Consider the following 26,830-nt stretch of genomic DNA (forward strand, 5'->3'; position numbering starts at 1 on the left):
CAATTCTTCACCAGAAAGGAGACAAGCCACCGGGGACCGGCCTCTGGCATTTCAGCCTCCTCGGCCCGGCTTGCTTGAATCCTGATGGAGCAGTGAGAAAGGGACTCATGTCCGAGTATACCCTGCCACACCTATAGTGGCCAAAAACGACACAGAAAAGGGGGTGGTGATGAACAGAGTGTCCGAATTAAGCAGACCACTCCTACCCAGTCCAAAGATCAGGGCCTGATCCATCACCGTTATTTATCTCACTGCCCCATCCCAGCTCAGAACCTGGCTATATGCAAACTAGTCTGCCCCTGGCCCAGTGCATCATGGGAACAGGGCAGACCAAACTACCAAGCCAATTCTTCACCAGAAAGGAAACAAGCCACCGGGGACCGGCCTCTGGCATTTCAGCCTCCTCGGCCCGGCTTGCTTGAATCCTGATGGAGCAGTGAGAAAGGGACTCATGTCCGAGTATACCCTGCCACACCTATAGTGGCCAAAAACGACACAGAAAAGGGGGTGGTGATGAACAGAGTGTCCGAATTAAGCAGACCACTCCTACCCAGTCCAAAGATCAGGGCCTGATCCATCACCATTATTTATCTCACTGCCCCATCCCAGCTCAGAACCTGGCTATATGCAAACTAGTCTGCCCCTGGCCCAGTGCATCATGGGAACAGGGCAGACCAAACTACCAAGCCAATTCTTCACCAGAAAGGAGACAAGCCACCGGGGACCGGCCTCTGGCATTTCAGCCTCCTCGGCCCGGCTTGCTTGAATCCTGATGGAGCAGTGAGAAAGGGACTCATGCTCATTGCACCATCAGGATTCAAGCAAGCCGGGCCGACGACGCCTGAAATGGCAGAAACCGGTCCCCGGAAGCTTGTTTCCTTCCCAGTACAAGAATTGGCTTGGTAGTTTGGTTTGCCCTGTTCCCATCATGCACTGGGACAGGAACAGACTAATTTGCATATAGCCAAGTTCTGAGCTGGGATGGTGCAGTGAGCTAAAAAACGGTGATGGATCAAGCCCTGATCTTTGGACTGGGTAAGAGTGGTCTGCTTAATTCAGGCACTCTGTTCATCACCACCCCCTTTTCTGAATCATTTTGTCCACCATAAGCGTGGAAGGGTATACTCAGATGTGAGTCCCTTGCTCATTGCACCATCAGGATTCAAGCAAGCCGGGCCGACGACGCCTGAAATGGCAGAAACCGGTCCCCGGAAGCTTGTTTCCTTCCCAGTACAAGAATTGGCTTGGTAGTTTGGTTTGCCCTGTTCCCATCATGCACTGGGACAGGAACAGACTAATTTGCATATAGCCAAGTTCTGAGCTGGGATGGTGCAGTGAGCTAAAAAACGGTGATGGATCAAGCCCTGATCTTTGGACTGGGTAAGAGTGGTCTGCTTAATTCAGGCACTCTGTTCATCACCACCCCCTTTTCTGAATCATTTTGTCCACCATAAGCGTGGAAGGGTATACTCAGATGTGAGTCCCTTGCTCATTGCACCATCAGGATTCAAGCAAGCCGGGCCGACGACGCCTGAAATGGCAGAAACCGGTCCCCGGAAGCTTGTTTCCTTCCCAGTACAAGAATTGGCTTGGTAGTTTGGTTTGCCATGTTCCCATCATGCACTGGGACAGGAACAGACTAATTTGCATATAGCCAAGTTCTGAGCTGGGATGGTGCAGTGAGCTAAAAAACGGTGATGGATCAAGCCCTGATCTTTGGACTGGGTAAGAGTGGTCTGCTTAATTCAGGCACTCTGTTCATCACCACCCCCTTTTCTGAATCATTTTGTCCACCATAAGCGTGGAAGGGTATACTCAGATGTGAGTCCCTTGCTCATTGCACCATCAGGATTCAAGCAAGCCGGGCCGACGACGCCTGAAATGGCAGAAACCGGTCCCCGGAAGCTTGTTTCCTTCCCAGTACAAGAATTGGCTTGGTAGTTTGGTTTGCCCTGTTCCCATCATGCACTGGGACAGGAACAGACTAATTTGCATATAGCCAAGTTCTGAGCTGGGATGGTGCAGTGAGCTAAAAAACGGTGATGGATCAAGCCCTGATCTTTGGACTGGGTAAGAGTGGTCTGCTTAATTCAGGCACTCTGTTCATCACCACCCCCTTTTCTGAATCATTTTGTCCACCATAAGCGTGGAAGGGTATACTCAGATGTGAGTCCCTTGCTCATTGCACCATCAGGATTCAAGCAAGCCGGGCCGACGACGCCTGAAATGGCAGAAACCGGTCCCCGGAAGCTTGTTTCCTTCCCAGTACAAGAATTGGCTTGGTAGTTTGGTTTGCCCTGTTCCCATCATGCACTGGGACAGGAACAGACTAATTTGCATATAGCCAAGTTCTGAGCTGGGATGGTGCAGTGAGCTAAAAAACGGTGATGGATCAAGCCCTGATCTTTGGACTGGGTAAGAGTGGTCTGCTTAATTCAGGCACTCTGTTCATCACCACCCCCTTTTCTGAATCATTATCTGTGAGTAGAGCACCAAGCTGCTAAATGTAAAGGTTGAAGATGACAGGAGACAGTATGAAACCATAGGGGACTCCACATGTGATAGGAATCTTTTGTGATCTGGAGATGCCCATGTGAACAAACTAGTGTTGGTTGGAAAGGTGGGAGGAGAACCAGTGAATGAAATTGCCAGTGAACCCATTCAAACTCGAGGGTGCCTATGAGGGTGGAATGGTTGACTGTGGCAGCTGAGAGGTCCAGCAATATCCAGAGGCAGGAGTTATCTTCATCGGTAGTCCAGAGAGCATCCAATATGATGTGTAAGCTGGCAATCACCATACTGAAGCCAGACTGCTTTTTTACAGGCCTTGAAGTGCATGGTAAGTGGGTGATGTGCCAGTAGTTGATGAGGTCATCAAGGTCTAGCATAGGTCTCTTTAAGAGTTGGAGGATCTAGCCAGTCTTGAGAACTTCTGGGAAGATGCCTTGAGGGTGGGAGGCACTGGCAATGGCAAGTAGAGGTGGGAGGGCATCCCTAGAGAGAGCTCTGTTGAAGGACGACATCATCTTAATAACTGGCTTAGCACGCTGCCTGGCCTGGCCATACATTTTGATAAATCCCTTGCCTTCCCCTTAAGGGAGGACAGCGCACCCAAGTTCAGTTCGGTGAGGAAGAACTAGTAGTTGCCCAGAACACGTTTAAATACCTGGGGGTGCGAATGTATAGAACCCAACAAGACACACTGGATGGCAATGTGCAGAGCACGATTGCCTCGTTGCGATCTCAGATGCCGTTCTGGATCACTCTCCCGCTCTACGTTGCCGGCAGCTTAGCAATAGCTAAAATGGTTATGTTACCACGGGTGGTCTATTACTTTACTACGCTCCCAATAGTGGTCCCTCTGAAGGTCTTCAAACTACTGCACTCTATTGTGACAGATCTAATATGGGGTACAAAGAGGCGCAGGATCAGCCTAAAGAACCTACAGCTGGAAGCCAATTTCAGGAGAATGGGGGCCCCGACTTTAGGGCTTACTGCATAACAAGTCAGTTAAAATGGCTTTCGTACTGGTTGGCGGTACGCAACCTACACAAGATTGCATTCACACCCAGACTGATTGCACGAGGGGCATTGCACTCCTTACTACATGCTGGGTGGCTGACTGAGTGTGTATCGTCGCCTTTACTACGAGTGGAATTATACTATTGGCAGAAAAGGCTTAAATACACTGCACCACTGTTATCTTACACGTCAAATATCCCACTGCTGGGACTCCCTACCCCAGAAGGAGCCACATCAAGGCACCAACTGGCTACATGGGAGGGAGAGGAGTTGACCACCATTGGAGCATTGTTTGAGGGCGGCACCCTGCTGTCACACACAGACTTAATTCATGCCCAGGGCTTTCCCAACATGCTATTTCTACTGCATGCTAGCATGGCCCATTGTGTCAGGAGAACCTGGGCCCTGGAGGGACAGAAAGCCCCAACAAATGAACTAGTTCACATGATACACTTGATGGGGACGGGGAGACACCTGACAAAATGGCTCTAAATAAGCATATGGGTGAGTGTGCCCTCGCCCCTTGCCGCGCTGCTTATGAAGTGGGAGATGGACTTGGGAGAGATCCTAACGGACAAAGAGTGGGAGTCCCTTCTGGCTTACCCAAAAGCAGTCTCACGTAATGCACAATTCAAATTCATCCAATATATGATCACGCAACGAGCATACCTCACACCACACCATTTGCACAAGATGTTCCCCTCAGTGACAGCAAACTGTCCCCGTTGTGTGGGGGCAGATGCAGACTTCATCCATATGATATGGACCTACCCCACGCTAACTTCATATTGGATGCAAATAGCACAGACACTAAAAGAAGTGGTGGGCGGCCAAACATGGAACAAAGCAAAGAGCTGTCTACTGGGGCTTTACCCACATCCCAAGGGATACAAAGTACAGACGCGATTCGCAGTTCCAAGGCTTAAAATCACGAAGCGATTAATAAATAGGTGATGGAAAGCAGTATGGCCACCAACACTCGCTACCTGGAGGGAGGAAGTAGAACACTGGGGCCTCGCTGAAAGCGGGGTGATTCGGAGAGACGAAAAATGAGGGCTGCGGAAAATACCAATTGATATGACCTGGGATGTATTATTGGAGGCCTTCAAAGCCCGGGAGAGGGACAAATTGAATAGAGAGGCTAACAATGCACCTATAATCATGCCAGGCCACTTATGTGCACATGAGCACCTGATGGGGGGGGTGTAGATCATTAAAGCGAAAGATGTTTGGGTTGTGCACAGCATCTCCTGGAGCAATCCCACACACTACATCGAAGTGTGCTCATTGGAGACAATAAACTCTAACAATAGAAGATGTGCCCTGGACTAATGCATAAACAGTGTGATGGTTGCCCAGTTAGTTAACTGTCTGGGGGTGCTTTACAGAAGGTTTCAGGAGTTAGAAAGACATACTATCACAGACAGTAATCTTTAAGGAATGTTACAACTCAATGTACAGTTATAAGAAATTGTCTGTACCAATTATTTTACTTTCATCTGCGATAGAGCACCAATGCCTGTGTAAAAGAGATTGTACTCACTTCATTGTTTAGATGTGGAGTTGATGGATTTTCTATGGAGAAGTATTTTGTGTTGACCTTGGTTTGTTGGTAAAGTACTGAACAGGGAGATAGGGATGGCAGAGTGATCAGTCCAGTCCAAGGGCATGGGTGGTTTGCACTGGATTGCTGGTGATGTTGAGAAGACAAGATCGAGTGTGTTAGTTGTGTGACATGCTGTACCATGTAGATTGTATTGATGAGGTTGCAGAGGGTGTATCTTGTTTTTCCGAACTTGCATTGCCTGGTAGCTTAAAGTCATTCAAGAGGGTGGTGGGCATGCTGTATGGATGAGGTGGTAAGGAGATCTCAGAATTCATCAATGAACGCCATTTTCTTCCTTGGAGGCCTGTAGATGAGATGGAATGTGATGGTCTGAGTTACAGATAGGGGGAAATGGCATGTTAGCAGCTCAATTGAGTTGAGTGTTAGGTGTCTGTCTAGTGTACAGGGCCAGGATGACTTATGGATGGCAATAATGTCTCCTTGCTTTTTAGGTCTTTCCTAGTCAGCGCGCATGCGCTGCTCTAGGAGATGACCTATAGAAATCAGTCTGCTCTTTTTGTACGCTCGTGCGTGTGGTGGCATCCACCTTGTGGGAATGAGCAGCGGAGCGCGCAGGGTACATCTTTTTTTTTTTCTTGTTTTAGTTTCGCGTCCGCGTCAGCACGCACACTCGTGCAGGGGCCATCTGTTTTTTCGCTGCAGTGCTTGTCTTTTGTTGCCGTCTCAAGATGGTCTTTTATTATGATTTGCTCGCGCCTGCTGGCGGTGCGTGCTGCAGACCTGTTACTGCAGGTCCGGTCTGGGCGCGACACAGTTTCCTTTCCTCCTAGCACTTGTGCCATCACCCCTCGGGGGAGTTTTTGCTCATCCAGGACTCGTGCCAGAGTATTAAAGTTGTGCCGCCCCCTCCACCAATGCTGTTTTCACAGGGGCTCTCGGCGCTGACAGGCTCTCACAGCCACGGAGGCAGCTCCCCGCCTCTTCCAGCTCGTCCTGCTCAGAGTTGGTCTACTTGGGCACTGCCTAGGACCCTCCTCCTGCTCCCATGTACCACTTTCATAGGTTTGAGTGGCACATGCTGGCACTGGGGGACTTCAGGGGCATGGTCGCGCAAAGGCAGGCTTTTTCTTGTCGCTTGGAAGTTGTTCCATGTGAGTTTTCCACGGTTTTGCTTCGGAGAATCACCTTTTGTTGGCCCAGGATGCCTGCAGGGCTTTTCACCAGAGTAGGGCTGTGGTGGGATTTGCTGAGCGTTCAGTCCTCTTCTGGATGAAAAGCGCTGGTTTCTTGATCTCCACTCCTACCCAGCTCAGCTGAAGCCTTCCTTGTCAAGCACAGCATCTCTTGCTTGGGGTTACCATGGCAACGGCACCATGCCCTGCATCCTGTGGAAAGGACCGGTCTCTGGGGAATGGAGCGTGGCAGCTGAGAAGAGTTAGCCCACTTCGCTCGCTCCTGGGATGCCACCTGTCTTGCTCCCTCGCCCACACCGAGCACCTACCTTTGGGGGTTGCCTCGCACCCTGCAGCGCCACAACTCGCTTGCTGATTAACTCCTGGACAAGTGCCAAACCCAGCCTAGTGGGACTGTCCAGGCCACAGTAGTGCTGGAAACCACACCTGGAGCAAGCATGGACATGGACAGCTGGATGGGACGTACAGGCCAAAGATTAATCTGGAGACCATGTAAGGGGTTTGTATATACAGAAGCCCCGGGAGGGAGTAGGATGTGAACCTTTCCCTTTAGAACTCTGCAAATTTCAGAAAGGGCCTGGCATGTCTTACCCTTTCTGCCGAAAACAAAGATCTCTACGGTGAACCTCAATTTTCAGGCACCCAATGCCACGCCCTCAAGTGATAAGCTCTGCCATGCGCCCTTTCCTCTACCCTCCCCTGCACTCTCAACTCTTCCTGTTTTTCTCCTCCACCAGCTGAGATTTTTTGAAAGTATTATTCTCCTCTATCATGGCCCAGGTCTCACACCCCCCCTCCCCCCCCCACCTCCCCCAGTCATGTTGCATCTCGATTCGAAGCTCTATCTCACGCCCCTTCCTAGTGCTAGAAACCCTTCTAAAGGATGCCCCCATCCCAAGCTCTATTTATACCCTGCCCTCTGACAGATCCCACTCTAGTGAGGCTGTTTCCTTGCCATGTCGACCTGCCCCCATTGTCTCTCACGTCCCCGCTTTCCTCCTGCCCTCTACACTTCTCCGTCAGACCTCCCTTCTTCCCCTCCTGCGAAGCCAAACACAATTTAAATGTCGCTCTTATTTGTCGTCTCCTTTTGCTACCACATGTGGATCCATAGATATTTATGCCACCGTCATACTTCCTCTCATCCCGATGCATTAATACCAAGGATGCAGTTACGTCTCTCCCTCACACCTTCCTCGTCATTTCTCTGCCTGTTTATACCCTTGAGGGATTTACATTTCAATCCCTCCCTCTCAGCATAATGTGTAAGTAGAACTGTCTAGATGTCTCTCATAGCCCCCCTCCATTGTAATTATATGATCAAAGTGCATACATTTATCCGCCATGGCCCCTTCACCTCCCCCTACTGCATTTAAATCCCTTCGATCAAGGCCACTAGAACTATGGATTGTGTCGCCGTGGCATTGGTCACATTATTATAGATTTTCTGCATTTGCCCCATAATCCATCATCTGCCGATTTTAACAAAAACATTTATTTGGGCCCAGAGAGTATTACCAAGTTTAAAAATGACAAAATAATGAAGTGACGTGTTATGTCGCATAAATTACCTAATCTTGCTGCATTATTTACGCAACCCTGCCAAATAATTTGGACCTCTCCATGCCGCATAATTCCAGTGGCCCTGCTTAGGTATTTTAATGCCTCTCTCATATGTCTTCTCCTTCCACTGCTCCCCCCGCAGTAGCATGGGAAAAGCAGCTCGGAATCTCCGTTTCCAGCGCCTAGATCAGGGTAGAATAGAAGATTTCACATGAGTTCGAAAACATGAAATCGTTTTCATTGTGCCCTGTTGTAACTTTGTTAGACAAATAGTAACGTCCATATGCCATATTAAAATAAAATGTGCCGCTTTTTAATTTTATTTTATGTTGCATTTATCAAGCACTGAGCTGCTGCTACCGTGTAGTAATATTAAGGTAGCTGTGTTTTGCTTTTGCATCATTCCGGGTTACAAAGTATCAGTGATGTCACACCAGGCCACGCGCTCTTGCAAACTACGGAGTGCCTAGATGGTATCCATGCGTTTCAAATCACCTGCAGCTACTAGCGATGTAACAAACAATGCACAGCAGCAAACCCGACATCTCATTAAACTAAATATATAAAACATAACATTAACTCCTCCTGAGTCTCACGTTGCCCGGTGTCCAACATCAGTTGCTAATCTCGCTCTACTTGCATTCTGGTGCTTGTCGTTGTGTTTGTGTCCATTAAAATATAAGACCACAAATACCAGAATGCAAAGCGGAAAGGTGCGGCACCAAAGAGTCTTACGTCTGATCCAGCTGCAATACCTTTGGGTCGAGTTCGCACTATATAAAAACTGCAAAAAAAAAGTGTGATGTAACTATCCAGGCAGGTGTGCTGTTACTGGTGCAGACTGGACATGCGGTCCCGACTCTGTTACCTTTTTTTGCTACGGTTTCACTAATGCGGCCAGGTGGACTGCACTGCCGCGGGGTATGTTGTCACTTGTGGAAACAGGATGTGCCGTTATCGGCACAGGCAGTGCGCGAACAGGCTGTTGTCACTGGCGGTGGAGGACTGTGGTGTTAATGGCGCAGACAGGCAGCAGCTGCTCCATGAACTTTCCAACTACGTCTCCTTCCCCTTCCAGTGTGCTCTTGTGATCCAGACCGGGTCTTTGGAGGTGATATTGTCAGGGGCGGCTCTAGGCTCATGGCGGCCCTGGGCAGGGATCGTAGGTAGGGGGCCCCAGAAGAGGGGGTCTGGGCGGGGCAGAGGGGGGGGTCAGGGTGTTTGCAAGTCGAACAGAGCTGAAGGCCGCCAAATCCCTGCCAGGGGCTGCCACGCAAATATGTATCCATCCTCAGAGGATTATTATATTAAGGATATATATTGGCGTGGCGGCCCCTGGAGTTTGGCGGCCCTGTGCAGGTGCACACCTTGCACATGCCTAAGGCCGCCCCTGATATTGTGTACTGACAGCAGTGCTACCGTGATATTTTTATTTCTAAGCGATTCAGTACCTTTGGGTCGAGTTCGCTCTATCACTCCGTCGGCCTAGATGGCGCAGGGGTGACTGCTTAGGGTAAGTTTGCAGCAGTGCTTAGCGGGTTCGGATCGCAGCACTGGCATTCAGATTTTCCCTTTGTATTATTATTGTTCCACTGTTAGTGCATGTTCTCTTTCAGCCACATGAGTCAGGAAACATACACCACATGACAGTTTATCTGACGCCTGAGCGAGTACTTGGTTGCAAACTCCCTAGGCATAGTACAATGCATGTTGCTTTTCACATGATGTAACAGTAGATGCTGTAGCACCCAGGATAATGTGCTGCATGGCTAAATACTTATATGTCCCGAAGGTGAGACCTCTTGGCTATGCCAATGCTTGTTTAGGTGAGCAGGTCACATGCTATAGCCTGTGGGAAGAAGGACATCTGTGATGTGCGAAGATGTGGGGGTGTACCATGTTTCTGTGATGAAGAGGGCATCAAGCTTATGATAGGTGATGAGGTCTGCGATGTCTGGTGTGTCTGGTGTGTGGGGAAGAGGTGTGGCGCCAGGGCGACTGACACTGGAATCTGGGGACCACGGTTCGATCCCCGGCTCCGGCGGCAGGTTAGCCCAGCACCATGTGACTCTGGGCAATAGCTCGCTTAATCTTCCAGACGGCCCCCAGCGCCTAGAGACCCTTACGGGTGATTGTGCGCTTTACAAATGTGGACTTTGTACCATTAATGAGCATGAGTTGGAATGTGTGCTCCACAGTTTTAGGAGGTGTCTATAAACTTGGGTTTATGTGTTGTGAGAATGTGGTGTGAGAGTCTTAGCCCTTTGCTGAGCATGCTCGGACAATTGAGCAGAAGGATGATGCCAAATGAAATCCTCTTGCTTGGCAGTCTCTTTCAAAGATGATTTGGGTGGGAAAACAGTGATGTTACTTCCTGTGTAGAATCTAGTGGTCACTTCTTGTTCAGATGGATGATAGAAAATACAGTAATGTCCCTTCCTGTTAAGATGGATGATAGGAAATGACGTCCTCTTGCTTGCCTTCTTTTTTTAAAGATGGTTAAATGGAAAACCCAAGTTCCAATATTTAGAAGTTATTTCAAGTTAAACGTTTTTCATCAAAGATACACATTTAAAATGCTCACTATAATTCCTAAGTAAATTAAATGTTAGTTTCAATAGTTCAAAATGTGTTCAATGTCAAAGTACGCTTCCATCGATAATACACTTTCAAGGTAATTCTCTGTGATGGAATAGGTGATACAAACAATCCTCAACAGGCAAGGGAATGTGGTATTCAAGTTGCAAGTTCTAGCTGTAGCAACATTGTAACATGATTGCCTACCAGGACATCGCCAAACACAAAGAAAATTATACTCAGTGATCTAAAAGTGCTTCTGTCGCTCTGGAATGTGCAAGAGTTTAGACTGATGGAAATAGTAGTTCAAATTTAGTGCATTCACTCCATTCTACACTGTACCAGAGTTGTGTGATAACTGCCTACTTTCCCTTGGATGGTAGACACCTCGAGCTTGAGTGGGCTCCACAAAACGCCTCCATGTGCATGAACCATACAGCCCTGTAAATGACACCTTCAGTGCTGCTTAATAACATAGTGACACAATCCGTCCGCCATCGTTTCGTATTTGGGACTGCCCGCCTACAAGGTGGCTTTACGATGCAACCACCACAGAGGCGGTCGCATTGCCTATGTTTTTTGGTGCTGCGGTCTGCAGCACCCACCACAGTATAAAACAAAGACAGGTCACATATCCAAGTCCTACGTGGCAGGCACCATGCGGTGCCTGGCACATGGTGCTGAGATGTGTAGGGGGCACGATAGGTGCCCCTCAGGGCACTTGTCCCAGCTCCAGGGATAAAGGGAGGCCCGCTACGGGCCCCCAAATCCATTTCTGCCAGCCATTTCACTGAGGGTTGACTGCCGCAGAACGACAGACGGAAAGGGATATCACAATCCCTAAGGCGGTGAGACTAGTGGTCGTTCCGATGGTCGGTCAGATTGAATCTGCCTATCTGGACTGTAGCAGTCAGTCTTTCTGCATTAAGATTGCGGAGTGACCCCCACCAACAGCCTGTCAGTGGCAGTCCGTCCGCCATCGTAATCAGCCCCGTAATCTTTATATAATGGGAAAGGAGTGTAGACATTTTCTACTCCATTGAATCAAGTAGTATCTTCAGAAAACAAACATTACTGTCTACAAAGAACCTAAAACATGTGTCTCCAACCAGTTGATCCTGAGCTACCAGTATCTCGCAGACACCGCCAGAGAAACTTTCAGCCTTTAGTTACATTTTAATAAACATTGGGACAATAAATGTTGCATTTTCTTCTGGAAGTTAAGGGAAGGCTTTGTTTATTTTACATTAAAATCATCATGCTGCAGACAGAAGGGTTTGATAATGAGCAGTGCTATAGATTTACGAACTGGAATGGCATGCAGAGGTGAAGAACTGAAGCACTGAGGTATTTAACTCTTAAACGACCTTGTCAACTCGTTATAAACATTGAGCAGGAGAACAAAATTATGTTTCTGAATGCTTTAATCTGGGAAAAAAAACATAAAATGAAGTTAACTTATTGCTGTATTTTTCTGTTTTATATATAGCTCTGTATCTACAGGTGATTGAGAGCAAGATGCCTGCTGTTTGTAAATGTGGACTTTGAAGTGGGAGAAAATGAAATTGACGAGTTTCATAGAATCCATATAAACCTAAACTTAACTCTTCAGTTGAATTTTTTCCCATTTCTAAGTATCGCATTTACACACATCTGGCATCTTGCTCCCAGTGGCTGGTAGACATGGTGCCATATTTATAATTGAAAAAAAACGTCATTTGTTTTTATCATTTGGCAGCAATTTAAAGTGCATAGAATTGTTCCTTTTTATAAAATGTTTGCAGAAGATTTATCTGCACTTACAATACTTTTTTAAATGGCAGAAATGTTATGTTTGTGTTATACATGTAATAGTGCAACATATGGTGAAAGGTATGTCCTGTCCCACTAGTGAATATATAGCTCAGGCTCTCAGTCACCCATACACCTATACCCCATTCATACGCACACATGTTCAAACATCTCCTCAGACAAAACTCTCACTGACACACAAAGCATTCCTGCCATAGTGCACCTAGTCAAAGTATTATCTTCAAACCATACTATCTGGCTCAATGGACATTAGGCTTAAAGTCAATGAAGCTGGGTGTAGGAGCGTCTGGTAACAATGTGCGAGTTGCCTGTCTGTTAGTAGCTCACAATAATTTTTAATGATCAAATGTAGCTCTGACCACAACCCCTGACCTGACATAGAATCTTCACACAAGCTTTTTTCTTTTAGAGAAAAGGTTTATTTCATCAATGCAAAATGTTTCAATGTGCCTCTATCTGATAAAACATCAGGGATACCATTAAAATCAACACAGTATTGCTGGTCACCATAATAGTTTAAGTATTTATTGTTATTTATAAATTCAACAAAAATGTCAAGGTTTTTGTGGGGAAAATAATTCCAGTACTCCTATGTCTTCTTCTTTACAATTGGTAACTTGATTTTCACTTAGTCTTAGCTATCTAAATGGAATTCAAGGAGGGACATTTAATTCCATGCATTGTGCCAAGTACGATCTTTAAACTTTAACATGCCATTTTCCTGCTGCTGTGCTTGTTATGAATTTGGTTTAATCCTTCAAAATATTTCATATTTGAGAGTTTTTTTGTTAGAGTCCCACCTTCCCCATCAAACCCTATATTTCTGATGTTAGAATTGCACTGTACATTTGTATTCAGGGAATTGTTTGGAAACACAAGGTTTACATCTCAGGACTATTCAGGCTCTATTGTTGTAGACTTTCAGGCTTCATTGTAACTTCATTTTATGTTGTTTTTCATCTTCTCTTTGTTCTTGGTGTTTTTATGGGTTGTGTATATTTCAAAATGTAATTCATTGTAACTTTGGTGATTTCTGAAACATTAACATATATAATTATGATTTATGCATCATCTTTCCCTTTGCTAATATCCCATTTATTAATAGAAACTAAACTTTTCATTATTTATTGATTTGCAGTTTGAAGCTGCACAAAGCTGTACATAAGAAATACTGCCATTGACAATAAATAATACATGATATGTTGCAATATGGTCCTAACGGTGTGGGTGGAGAATGTAGAACACAGAGTATTGAAGAGTCACAAAATCATGACCAGGATATAGAGGGAAAAAATATTGAGCGGTCAGTTTGTAAATGTTTTCGATACCTAACTTCTCATATACGTACTTTGGTGATATATATATATGTATATATAAATATATATGGTCCAGTTGAAGGCAATCGCCGAAACGCGTTGACCGTCCTCCTTGTCTGCACGATGGTGTTTTGAAATTAAAAATGTAATTTACCTGAAAATCGAGTATTGGACCCTGTTTGTGCAATGGTATATCTGGACCTCCTGGCTGCGCACTGGAGCTGGGTTAGGTCCGTTCTTTGCTTAAAGAATATATATACATGTGACCAAGCCCTCTGTGTAGGGCGAAACGTTATCCTGCCGTGGTGTGCTGCTAAATAAAAAACTCACTAGCACTCTGGGTCTTCCGTGTTCTTGCTAGTTGGTCAGCCGAGGATTGATGGCGTGGCGTGGCAGCAGGAGTACACATGTGGAAATATATATATATATATGCATATATATGACAATGGGATGCAGTATAATGAGCTAGCTCTGAATTAAAATTTTCTGTAATTTATTTCAGTCATTTTAAATGCATGAAAATAATTACTGTCTAATTCACTTTTAATTTAGGAGCTGACATCTCCCCGTCTCATCAAAAGCCATTTGCCATACAGCTTCTTGCCTTCCGATTTGCATAGTGGAGAGTCCAAGGTAACTTGCGATACTTTGATTGAGATTGCACAAATTACTTGAGTTTCATAAAATGTGCAAGAATCAATTCTAACTAGCTTACCATCACTCATTTATAGGTAATATATATGGCTCGCAACCCCAAAGACCTTGTGGTATCATATTACCAGTTTCATCGTTCCCTAAGGACCATGAGTTACCGAGGAACATTTCAAGAGTTCTGTCGAAGGTTCATGAATGATAAGTGTAAGAAAGGACTTACCAAACTTTTGTTGTGCATTAAATTAGCAATGCAGCAAATGTCCTTGTTAGGTGTTTGTGTGTATTTGTGAGTGCAGTGATGCATTTAGCTGCTAGTCATACTGTTATTACTACTTTTATTGAAATGTGATGTTAGTCTCTGAACCCAAGGTGCTAGCGTGATAAGTTAATACATTGTGGAATTCTTCAGGTTGTTTTTCAGGACATGACATTCAAAAGTATCCATTCAACTAAGACCTTGGTTTATGCCCATAGCATAGAATGAAAATCGACAAAAGTTTACTTTAATGTGTTAGTATCTACAGTTTGAATGGGTGGATAGTGCAGGAGATATGTTATGCACAGGTCTCCCTTTAAAGCTGTAATAGCAATGATCAACTTCAAATTATATCCACATTTTTAGGAATACAATGTACAAGGGCCCGCTATGCAGATTTTATCACTGTTTAGATCATCATACCCATACAAAGATGCTCAGCGCAGTTATTACTGTTCTCACTAATAATCTCTGTGGCTTACAGTGTCAGGAAGCTTCAGTTCTGTCTCCTTTTCCTTTCTCACACATAGGAAAAAGTTCAGTTATATCATCCTGCATGATCATCAACACTGAAGACCCATTAGTGAGCTATAGCGAATATGCTTAATCTTGATAGACTGATAGGTTTCTCTATACAACATAAATCAAGTAAAATGTGTGAATCTAGGAACTGGTAGCCACAATGTTTGATTCTGTGTTTTGGGAGCATCCTTGTCCCTGGTCTTTCGTATGTAAACAAGTGTTATAGTCCTTGTATGATGTATGTGCTGGCTTGCCAGACCATCAGGGTTATACATGGAAGTTGCTGCTGCAATACAAAGGTCTTGGCATGAAAGTGCAGATGAGTGATACTAAGTGGTGCAGAGTTAGTTGGATTATTCTGCCCAATGTTTTCAATTTTTCGTTGCTATAACTTTGAAAACCATTACCACTTAAATAATAAAAAACATAATGACGTTTCAAACAGTAATATTGCCAGTGCAGAATTTTGTTAAGTTGGAAAATCACTTCAACTATTTAAAGGGATGATATCAAGCAGGTTTTAAATTGGTGAGCGCCTTGGTGATATCAAGCATGTTTCAAGTTGGTGAGCGCCTTTTATGTTAATTTTTGCCTTTGCTATTTACAATCTCTTCCATTTCTATGTCGCTACACTACATATATAGCTTGATACTCTTCTTGTCAATTGGTTTGTTTCATGTTGTTCATTCTTCTGTATTGCATGTAGCAAGAGCTTTATAGGTTATCCTTTATCACCATGGATATCGGTTTAATAATCACTGGCTCCTCCTCCTAATTTCATGCACCTTTGAGTCTATTAACCTTTCTTTTTTGTTGCTATAGTTTAATGCATAAAGAAGAAAAGAGAACTATGAAAGTGTGATGCACACATCAGAGAGAGGTTGAATTGTGAAATGATAATGAATGAGAGAGATTATATAACGTACAAGTGGGAAAACTTGAAACAGGGCAACATTCCCCGAATTGTCTTTAACTATTTAAACCTTTGCACTGGTAATTGAATGCTTTGCGGCCTTTCTGGACCTATGAATAAATTAGGCCAAACCTGTTGTGCATCTCATGGTAAATTATTTCATTATTCTATGCAATTACTGCCCCTTCGAAATCTATCACGGATTGGAAGTAGCTTGAAATATGGATTCATGGAAGGCGAATAGAATTTATAATCCTAGTGTTAAGAGAGTCTCTGAGGTACTGAATAGATGTCTTGCACCATATTTCCCTTGTTTCTTATTGGCAGGTTTGTTACATGCAAGGTGAAAGCTTTCACTACATTATTATTCCGTTATTATTGCAAGTGTTTGAATTTGCAAAGATTGCTTTTTGTGAAGTTTTTTTAAAACTCCACCAGTGCCATGAATTTGAACATTATGTAAAACAAAAATCACCGTTTAAATATACCATAAAAGGTAGTGTCTGGTAAAAATCCAAACATACCTACCATGTGCATGAGGATAACCTTCTGTAAAAACAAAAATTCAAGAAAAAAACATTATTTTGCCAGAAATTTGCAAAGGTGATAAGGGTGATCAACTTTGCATGTATCTTAATTTGAAACGTTTTCCATCTGAAAAATTGCCAGTGAAATTGCAGTTATGTACCCCCTATATACAATTCTGTTTTCAAGTAATGCCAATAATTACCCCTCAGTGGGGTTTGACATCCTGGAAAGTCTGATGTTTTCGCTTTAGTGGAATGTGTGTGCTGTTCATATAGCACTTTTATCCTTGAGAATCCATTGTCAGAAAGGAGTCATCGCTCTAGATTTAGGTCATATTACCATGGAGTCATGGTTTTCCCTACACCCATACAGTTAAGACAAATAAATCATTAAATCAACAATTCATTCCAGTCATTCCAGTCTACTGCGCAGCATTCCGTTCCCTGGAGAGACATAGTGCGAGAGGTGCTAGCAGAGTCTGATGACCGCGCAGTTGATTTGGTTGATTGTGCCTAGTTATCCAGGATTCTTTCTTATCTTTATTCCTAATTTATGAGCTAACCATCTATTTCTGGGAAGGACTTACACGCATGTCAGATATTTTGACCTAAAATTTGTCTTGGCACGATAACATAGCAGATTTATAGTTTTTAATGTAGGGCCAATAGGAATACACTTCTTATACTTGCTGATTGTGCTACAGTAGTAACGTGTCACCAATCTTTCACACTATTCTGGACAGACAAGGTATTAATAAGTCCATAACGGCCTCGTCTACGGCCAATTCTTGAAATAACAGTAAATCATGTCTTGCCTAAATGGGGTGCAGAACACTGATGTACAATCTGCATGGGCCTGTCCATGCGTCCCCAAGAGGTGTGCAGGTAAAGCAGTTTCAAATCGATACAGCACAAGTCCTCAATGAGGGCTTCATTACCACTCCAGTCTCACACATCATTGATGGAACCTTATCGTCAAAATTTCCCGTGCATAATGTTTAATCTGTCTATTTCCTCATTAGGCAATGAGGACCCGAGAGTTCTGGAGCAATCCTGGTGTAGTTAGTGAGGGGCAGGACAGAGTTCTTATTACAGCATCACTGCGTACATGCCTGCTTTGGCATTAAACATAGTAGTTCAGGATAGCAATCTAGTGGAAGGTAAATAATTGTTCAAGATTTACAAAATGGTCTGCAATTTCAAGCACTGGACCATCGTTGGAGGAGATATTTATGAGAGGTAGAATAGAGGATTGGTTAGCTCTGGTACATATGCGTTGGAAGGACTTAAAGAGTAGACTTCTGATATACGACCACGCGTACCTGTGGGCTGGCACCTTAAAGTGTGATAACTCTGACAACAGGCTTGTTTGCATAGGCTTCAGCCTGCAATGTATTCATGGGATATTGGCTCTTGCCTAGGCTTTGGGACAGCTGCAACATTTATTTTACAAACTATGAGGTACAAGGATCATCGTTTAGGATTAGTCTCAATGCCTCTCGTCATGCAGAAAATGTATTATACTCTTTGTAGTTAGGAATAATATCAACAACCTAAATATTTAAGAGGATTTTTGAAAGGTGTTGGACCAGGGCAAAAAATATGCACACTCATTTGGACATATTTTATGCACAACATTGCAAATGTTACGACTGTAACTGAGTGAAACTGCAATGTTCATCATTATGTAAACAAGAGGTAGAGTGAACATTATTTTGTTTTTTGCACTGGGTGAAAATGTATAAATATGGCATTCAATAAAATCTGCCAAAGTTCCCCAGTAATGCCAGCAGCTACAATATTGTAAAATAGATTTGGACCAGTTTTACTTAATACGTCTGTTCAATACCGCTATTGGTATCATTCACAACTATGCCCACAGTAATAACCAAAGACGTGTATGGTTTCTGTAGTTTAAGAAGTACATCCAATAGAAACACTAAGACAATAAAAGTACACTATTACTCTATTATTAACTTTTTCACAATACAGCGACCAGCTCATTCATTATTCCAATTTCATATAAAATAGTTGGGGGTTATAACTTGCCTTCGCCTGTTCACTAGGACCAATCCATCCAAGCCTGTTTGTGAGTATAAGGCCCCTCCCACTATAATCACTATCATAATAGTAAGGGCTTTGTATACTAACCTTGTCATGGAATGTATCATAAGCATCATTGTAGCGCCCACGGTCAGGCATAAAGCTTTCATCGCTGTTACTGTTTTGACATCATCTTTGTTCTCTCTGCAGTAGGATATGGCTCATGGTTTGAACATGTGCAGGAATTCTGGGACCACCACTTGGACTCCAATGTACTATTTCTGAAGTATGAAGATATGCACAAGGTACTGCTCGGGTGACACATCCTTGATCATCTGTTGTTGTTTTGAATGAAATGCTTAATTCTTGTCCCAAGTATAGCAATGCAATTAAATTGCAAAATCTACAACTATCTTTCTTGACAACTATCACACGATTTAACTGGATCACGTGATGTATTTATTGTTCTCCAGACAAATGCAACAAGCATTGGCATAGCCAATAGGTCTCGCTTTTGGGACCTTATAAGTATTTAGTTATGCAGCACAATATCCTTGGTGCAACAACATCAACTGTTGCATGGCTAAAAACGTATAAGTTCCCAAAGGCGAGACCTATTGGCTATGCCAATTCTTGTTTAAAGTTTGGCAGATGGGATACTGTGTCACAAACTAGCAGATATCCTGTCCACTTTAATATAAGTGCCGTAGGCTACATTGGATTTATACTACAGGGGAGGAATAACCACCAAATATTTGATGGAGTAGCCTGCCTGCCAATTTCAACCTAAGGCCCTAAGTGACAAACTCATAAAGCTTTTCTCAGGCATAAGGAGTGTATTTTTAAAGTTTTGAAGACTTCCCATATTAATAAAGCCAACTAATACTATTGTCTTCGTTAATGCTTTCTAGCCATGTTGTACAGCAGTGCATCTGCTGTGCAGCATGGCTAAAAGTAATTTTAAAAAGTGCTATGATGTGACCAGCACTAGCCACATCATAGCATTTTTATTGCTCTACCGAGGCAACAGAGAGAGAGGGAGGCAACACTAAAGGCGGGAGGCAAGGTCGCGGGCATATGGGCAATGGAGGGTGTGTCGGAGTAGCTCCGGGTAAGCGATGGGCAATGAAGGGAGCACACACACAACGAAGGGTGAGATGGCGGGCTGGTGGTAGGTAGATGGTAGATGGACAATGGAAGGTGGCAGGGAAGGAAAGTGGGCAAGCAGAGGGGCAACAGGGCATGGGAGGGAGAGTCTGGGGGCAAGTAGATGGACAATGGAGGTTGGGAGAGAGGAGCTGGGGCAAGCAGATGGACAAAGGCGGGTCAGCAGACAAGAGGATTACAGGGGGAGAAGTAAAAAAGGGAGATAGCTGAAAAACACAGTCTTGTAGAGGGTTTAACAAAATTATAAAATTAGCACCTGAGAAACTATGCAGTGGAAGGATACAAGTAATATATCAATTCTCCAGGGGAGGGACAAAGTCAAAGAGGATGAGGAAGTAAGCCTATGGAAGCTGACCAATAATAAAAAAACAAATGAGAGTAACAATAAAACCAGCCACTGGTAAGCAACGGGAGGCCTCGAAGTCCCCCCGCACCTCTCCCTCCTGTAAGATAACAAAACGTCTTGCAAGAGACAGAGCATGCACTGTCTCAGGCGAGACCTATAAAGGGCTGTTCTTGCATCATTAGTGAAATCCTGCCCTCTGCCTGGAACCAGATTCCTAAGAGGCTGAATCTCTCCTAACCCACATCTACATCATCCACATTATCCAAAAGTAAAGGCTCTGAAATGTCTATGTTTGATGAAGCTCGCTTGGGGTGTAAGACTGGTTGGGAAATCATTCACTAAATGGCCCCTTTAAAGAAATAGAGTAATGCCAAAGAAAAGCTTATACATCCTAAGAAAAAGCCAAAGAGCATCAGGAAGATGTTAATTCCGATACGTTTGCTGTTAAAGCGACAAAATATGCATTTCCCATGAACTTACCATAATAACTAACTTAAATTTGCTGTTTCTGGTACTATGTTTAGCGACTTCTCATTGGAGTGCGCATCCATACAAATAAAATGAAACAGATAGTATAACCGTAAATATATAAACCTGTTTAGAGAAGCTTTTTCTTGAAATCATAACAGCCAGTGTCCTGGCGAGGGCTCCCTCTCACACACAACAGGCAATGTGTGTGGAAGAAACAGAGCAGAGCCAGCGCACGGATGGAGGTGCACGAGACCGTATCTCCGTTGACAGGCAGAGCCCAGGTAGACATAACTGCTTATCTAAGGCTTGGGAGCTCCAAACGGGACAGGGGGGTCTGCAGACTCTGAGCTCAAATGTTAAACTCGTCGGTAAGAAAGTGTGAAAGCTTCCTGATTGCCCGAAATGAAGAACAGCAGCGGTTTGAGAAGAGCCAGTCAGCTAGCAGCCTTATCTTGCATAACACCCATTGGATGGGTAGAGTATACACCTGGGACAAGATAGAACAAGTTTGCATTGGCGAGGGTAATTTTTACTCTGACCTTTGAACTGAAAAACTAATGCAACAAGAGAAGCCCAGGAGTTGTGTGCGAAAGTGAAAGTGATCGCCATCGAGATGCACTTAATGAGGCCAGCAGAGTGACAAGAGCTGTGGTGGGGGACGGAGAGGGAATTGAAGCGCGGAGAGAGGCATGCAAAGCGCGCGCCCGCGCACATGCACACAAGGTCTAGGTTGGCCATGGCAGCATCTGGTAGCACTTTTTTTGACCCCTTTACTAAAAGTCGAGCTAACAGCGCACGCGCTGCTCTAGGCTCAACCTAAAAAGCAATACGAAATTGCTTTACAGCAAGTTATGGAAAGTAGGCATCTAAAGAGATGTATTTGGGAGTTAAGTAAGAACTCCGTAAGAGCGTACATCCCTTTGAAACCAACCGCTGGCCTTGAAGTATATTTTTTAAGGATATTTATACTACAAGTCAATATCTAAAATATTGATGTATTGCAAAGTTTAGGATAATTCATTTTAAATTATTTTAAGCCCAATTACACAATACCTTTATCATATTAAACACAAAAATCTCATAAACCAGTGACTGTCTACAACACGGATCAGCAGAGCATACATAAGTAAGCAAATACCTAGTATTGCTCAGAGAATGACTGGAGAACATATTCAAAAGCCAAAATCGGGGTAAGGTGAGGGACAGCAAATGAGCCAGGACTTCCCACACTCCAGATCGTCGACTGGATAAGATGCTCTCTCTTGCTTGAAAAGCAAAATGCATGTGACCTTCACCGTTTTCCACAGAAGGAGGATTGACATCAGATAGACTCACCACTTAAGGAGATACCTCAAAAAGAAAGAGGAATGAAGAAAAAATCTGCAAGCTGGCCACCTCGTCTTTGGGATTTCTAAATTTCCCTGCCAGCCTCTGGCTGGGTGGATCTAAAGATTGTTCTGTTATGGTTTGTCCTCATTATGGAGGGGAACCATGTGATCCTCTAGTCTGCAATGGTTGTTGGGTTCATACCCTCCCCCTCACATCCCGTCAGCAGCTGCGGAGGCAGCCATCAGTATTCCTCCTGTCCTGGCCAGAGGAGCCTTCCTTTGCTCTTTGGTCGCTTCAGGTATTCCTTGCAGCCCTCTTCTGTCTAATCTAGTAGTTTCCCTTTCAAGAAAGAGAACTAGCTGTGATATGGGTACTTAATATGTCAACAGAAAAGGTGTGAAGACAACAGCAGGGGTAGAAGCTGATAGCAGATCTGTCCCGATATACAGAAACACAGCAAATGGGCCCGTAACACACCCACAGAAATAAAAGCCTGCCAATAAATTCCCATCAGTTAAAAGACAGATAAAGATATGCCGAAATGATTTTGCCTTTGAAAGAGAAGATGTATGAATTTAGAAGTGCACAACATTAAAACATAAATATGTTTTACCTTTTTAGTGTTCTGACCAGCCATATCCAGTCGAGCTGCTTAAATGTTAAAAAACATATTGCATCCACAGGTTAAAAAAAGCAAGCGCTATTATTTATTCTGTTTAATCTTCATCAATGATACGAAGTGCTAAATACAGCTGCAAAACATGCAACAATATGCGTCTTTATATAATTAGGCATATGATATACACATTCAAGAAGAATCTAAAATCCACAGGACATGGGTTTGAATTCCAACAGGTGAATATCAGCCTCTCATTCTTCTGAGATTGACTGATTTGAAATTAAATGTATATTTATAAAGCTCGATTGCCCGGGGGTATTTTGGCACTGCTACTGTATGAAGGCATGACAAAGAATCCGGCTAGTTAACGAAAGAGCCATGTTTTAACGTTCTTCTGCAGGAGGGGAGATTTGAGCTTTCTTTCAGATTAAGAGGAAGAGAGTTCCATTGTTTGGCCGTACAGGTTATGAAACTTTTGTCACCCCAAGAAGCTTCTATAAACTTGGGAACGACAATGTACTTGGCTGCAGCGGATCGAAGCACTCCGGAGGGGGGTGCACGGTAAACTTTTGTTTAAGGTATTCATAGCCCAAGTTAAGCAGGGCTTTGAAGGCAATACAAAGGGCCTTGAATTTGATTACCTTTTTAATGGGCAGTCAGTGCATCTTGTCTAAATCCCGAGTGGCTGACTGGTGTCCAGAAAATCCCCCAGTAGCAGACATGCTGCTGCATTCTGCAGAATTTGAAGTTTGTGGAGGATTCTTCGCTGCAGGTTCAAAAAAAGAGTATTGCAGAAATCCAATTTGGATAAGACATGAACGGTCACTATAGATTTCTGAAGGTCAGGGGGAATAAAAGGACATACTTTCCTAATAAACTTCAAGGTGAAGAAGGCTGAAGAAGTCACTGCATTTACCTGATCATCAAAAACAGCTTATTGTCAAATAGAATCGCCCGTTTCCTGACTTTCCTTGCTGGGGTTGGCAGCATACCTAGTTCTTGTGCCCACCAACTGGGTGTCCAGAAGGAGATGTCATTGCCAAGGAGAAGAACCTTCGTTTTCCCTGAGTTCATTAGTTTTCATGCAGTTGTCAATTTGCCACATGCAGCTATTGAATCTGGCAGCTGTATTGTCTGGATTGTTAGATACTGAAACCACAATTTGTGTGTCATCAGCATGCGAGATTACTGAGAATTAAAAAGATTTGACAAGCCTAGCCAGTGGAGTGACAAAGATTAAAAATGGTGGGACACAGGGAAGATGCCTGAGGCACCTCATAAAGTAGGAAAAAAGCTTCAGAAAAAAATTTGTTCAGAGCGATGAATTGTTCCTTCTCAGACAAAAAAGGATTTCAGGAGAGCAAGTGCTGTTCCCTTAATGTCTATATTAAAAAGAGGCTCAATCAACAGGTCATGATTGACCATGCCGAATGCCGCTGAGAGATCTAATAAAATGAGAGCAGCCTTACCTCCCATGTTGAGTGAGGCTCTTAGATCTTCTGGCGACTCTGCACTGTGCTTGCTCCTAAACTCAAACTCTGTGGAATCAAGTAGATTATTGACTTCTATAAATGAGGACAGTTCTAGGTTAATTGCCTTGTTCCATTATTTTAGGCGGGAGATGTGAGATGGGTCTATAGCTAACAGGAACTTGAGGGGTAAGTTTAGATTTTTTTTCAAGCAGGAGGATAGAGCTCTTTTCCCTCCTCCTGGGGAAGTAGCCAGAGTTGATCATATAATTAAAGTTGTGAACAAGATAAGTACTTATGATCTCAGGTGCTAGATGTATAATCTTTGGAGGGTACGGATTCAAAGGAGAACCTGATTTGGTAGAATTGTCCAAGCTTAACACCTGTTAGGTGCTAAACAAGGACAAAGAGCACAGCATTTCTGAACTAATGGGCAAGATATCATCATCCTGAGATTCTAAGGCTAAGAGCGTATTTGCAGCAAAGGTATTATAAACATTCTCCACTTTAGCCTGAAATAACCTGCTAGGGTATTGCAAAAGGCTTGGGTACAGTTGGTATTGTTCTTATCAGGCAGATTGGCAAATTTCTTAACTGTCCTAAAATGTTCTTTAGAAGAGTTCTTAGAGGTCTCAATCTTATTGGTGAAATACAGAGTCTTTGCCTTTGTGATCAAGGCTTTGCAGTCACCAATAGACTGTACGTAAGTGTCTCTTTCCAGAGGATCATAGTTCTTTCTCCACCTACACTCCTGTCTCCGGCAGAGTTGTTTCTAATCTCTGAGTTTGTCTGAAAAACAAGGGTTCTGGCGGGGTAATTAACTAGTTGGTATATGTTCTTTCTGGTGCAAGTAGATTTATCGCTAAGCCTAACCAAGTGGCGTAGTCCGATATAGCTGACTCAAGATCTTTGATGACAATAAGCTTAAAGTTGGAAAGCACTAAGTTAAGTTGGGAAGAGTCAATATTCTGCCATGATCAACCATTTAAGGCAATGGTGGAAGTATTGACTACCAACTGTATGCAGGGTATTTTAAGTTCAAACATAATTGCTCTTGCGATCCAACATGTGGACTGCTACATAATTTGGTGCATCTACTAGTTGTAGTAAACCCAAACTAGCCACAGTATCAACTACAAATTTAGAATCTTTGTCAGCAGTGTTCTCTAAGTAAAAATTAAAGTCTCCTAAAACTGTAAAAAATGATACGTTTGAACTTGATTCAAGTAGCAGTCTAAGGGCCTGTTTGAAAGAAGATCTGGGGCCTGGGGGAAGATAAGCAGTAAGCCTTTGCATGTATAATGTTTGGTTCCCTATATTTAGAACAGAAGTACCTCAAACTGGAAGGTTTGTGGGTGCTGCGGAGAAGGAGGCAGTGAACTGATCGCATAAAATTATCGCCAATCCTCCACCCTTCATACCAACTCTGTTCAGTCTAAAAACAGATTAACCCGGTAGGATTGCTAAAATCAGATCAGGGCCTGAAGCAGAATTGGCCCATATTTCTGATATGAATGCGATATCAAGCTTGTTGGCATGTAAAAAGTCAGCCAATTAAATTTTATTATTTATTAACGATTTAGCCTTAAGTAGTGTATAGGCAATGGTATTCTGTCTAGCCGGAGTATTAGTTTCAGCTAAACTGCTTAGATTGTTAGAGCCAATTGTGTAATTCGTGAGTGTAAGATTGTATTTTTTGCCATTTCAAGGTGTTTAAGATGCAGTGAGGCTCCAAAGTGACACAAGAGGAATTCTTATCTGATGTGTTAATTGGCAAGAGTTCGTTCCTTGAATAACTCAACAGGGGAAGTGAACGGGACTGCAAAGGAGCATAGGGTCTGGCGCCAGGCGCAATCTGGGCATGGTTTAAATTGAATATCACTACAGAACATTTACAATGCTGCAAAGTTTTAAAATCTGCTGTAGCAAACGCTATGTGGTACACAAATTAAGAACACGTTTCAAGAAAAATGTATGTTACACCGCATAATATACTTCTAGGCTTGCTAGAAGAAAAGCTTTCAAATGTACTGAATCGGTGAAACTGCTTTTTAAATTATAGCCCTTTTCATGAATCTTACATCTTCTTGATTAATGAAGTTATGCTGTGTGTTGTGGAGAAATGGTGAACATTTAGAATTATGTTCTGTAGAGCACTATTGTTTAATTCAAGAGCATCTTAATTGATGCATTTCAGAATCTATGAGGAATACAGTGAGAAATTGGGTTGTTGTTTGGCTGGGGTGTGAGCCCTGGTCAAGCAGCAACTCCAATTCTTGTCAGAGTAAGGCACAAGCAAACCTCTAATTAACCTGTGCTGAACCCCATGGTAGGTTGGAACAGAGCAGTCAGGCTTAATTTAGAGGCAATGTGTAAAGTATGTGTGTAAAATTTCAAACTGTGAAAACACCACACAAAATGATCCCATACCAAGGTAGAAAAATAGAGCAACGTTTAATAAATAAAACGACCAAAATGACGAATCCAATCAGTTTTTTAGCCTGGAGTCCTATTAACATTGGAGTGTATCATGGAGAGCAAGGAGAGCATCACTGTTGGTGGTTCGCATAGCACGTAGAGCAGGCCAGTCACCACAGATGGGCGGACCATTGCTTCTAGGTCCCCCGCGGCTGTTGAATGCTTGCTGCGCGAAGAGACAGGGTGCGTGCAGCTCACACTGATTTTCGATTCGTACAGCTCAGTCTTGGTGCAAAAGGGCCCGTTTGCTGTCATGAAGAGCCTATAGCTTGAATTAGGAGCCCATGACCCGCACCAAGGGTCCAGGACCTTAGAAACAGCACTTGGGGGTCAGGAACTGACTTCAGCTGGGTCCTGGAGCTGGTTGGGGAACCTTTTATGTCCCAAAGGCTACGTTGAGGAGGCCAGCAGTCTAGCTCCTGGAATCCCTCTGGGAGCCTGTGTTTAAGATGAGGTTGCAGGCCGAGTTCTTCTTCCCCAGGCAAG

At 43.7% G+C, this 26,830-nt stretch overlaps 1 protein-coding gene across 1 annotated transcript in view; it reads left to right on the plus strand.

Annotated features, from left to right (window-relative positions):
• Nucleotides 1–26,830, plus strand: part of SULT4A1 (sulfotransferase family 4A member 1) — a 231,047-nt gene that overhangs the window by 195,324 nt on the left and 8,893 nt on the right. The window contains exons 3-5 of the mRNA XM_078673864.1: nt 14,103–14,183; nt 14,282–14,408; nt 18,676–18,770. Of these exons, the coding sequence (XP_078529990.1) occupies nt 14,103–14,183; nt 14,282–14,408; nt 18,676–18,770 (303 nt within the window). The remainder of the gene's footprint in view (nt 1–14,102; nt 14,184–14,281; nt 14,409–18,675; nt 18,771–26,830) is intronic.

Source organism: Lissotriton helveticus, chromosome 1_1, assembly GCF_964261635.1.
Source record: "Lissotriton helveticus chromosome 1_1, aLisHel1.1, whole genome shotgun sequence".
NCBI lineage: Eukaryota > Metazoa > Chordata > Amphibia > Caudata > Salamandridae > Lissotriton > Lissotriton helveticus.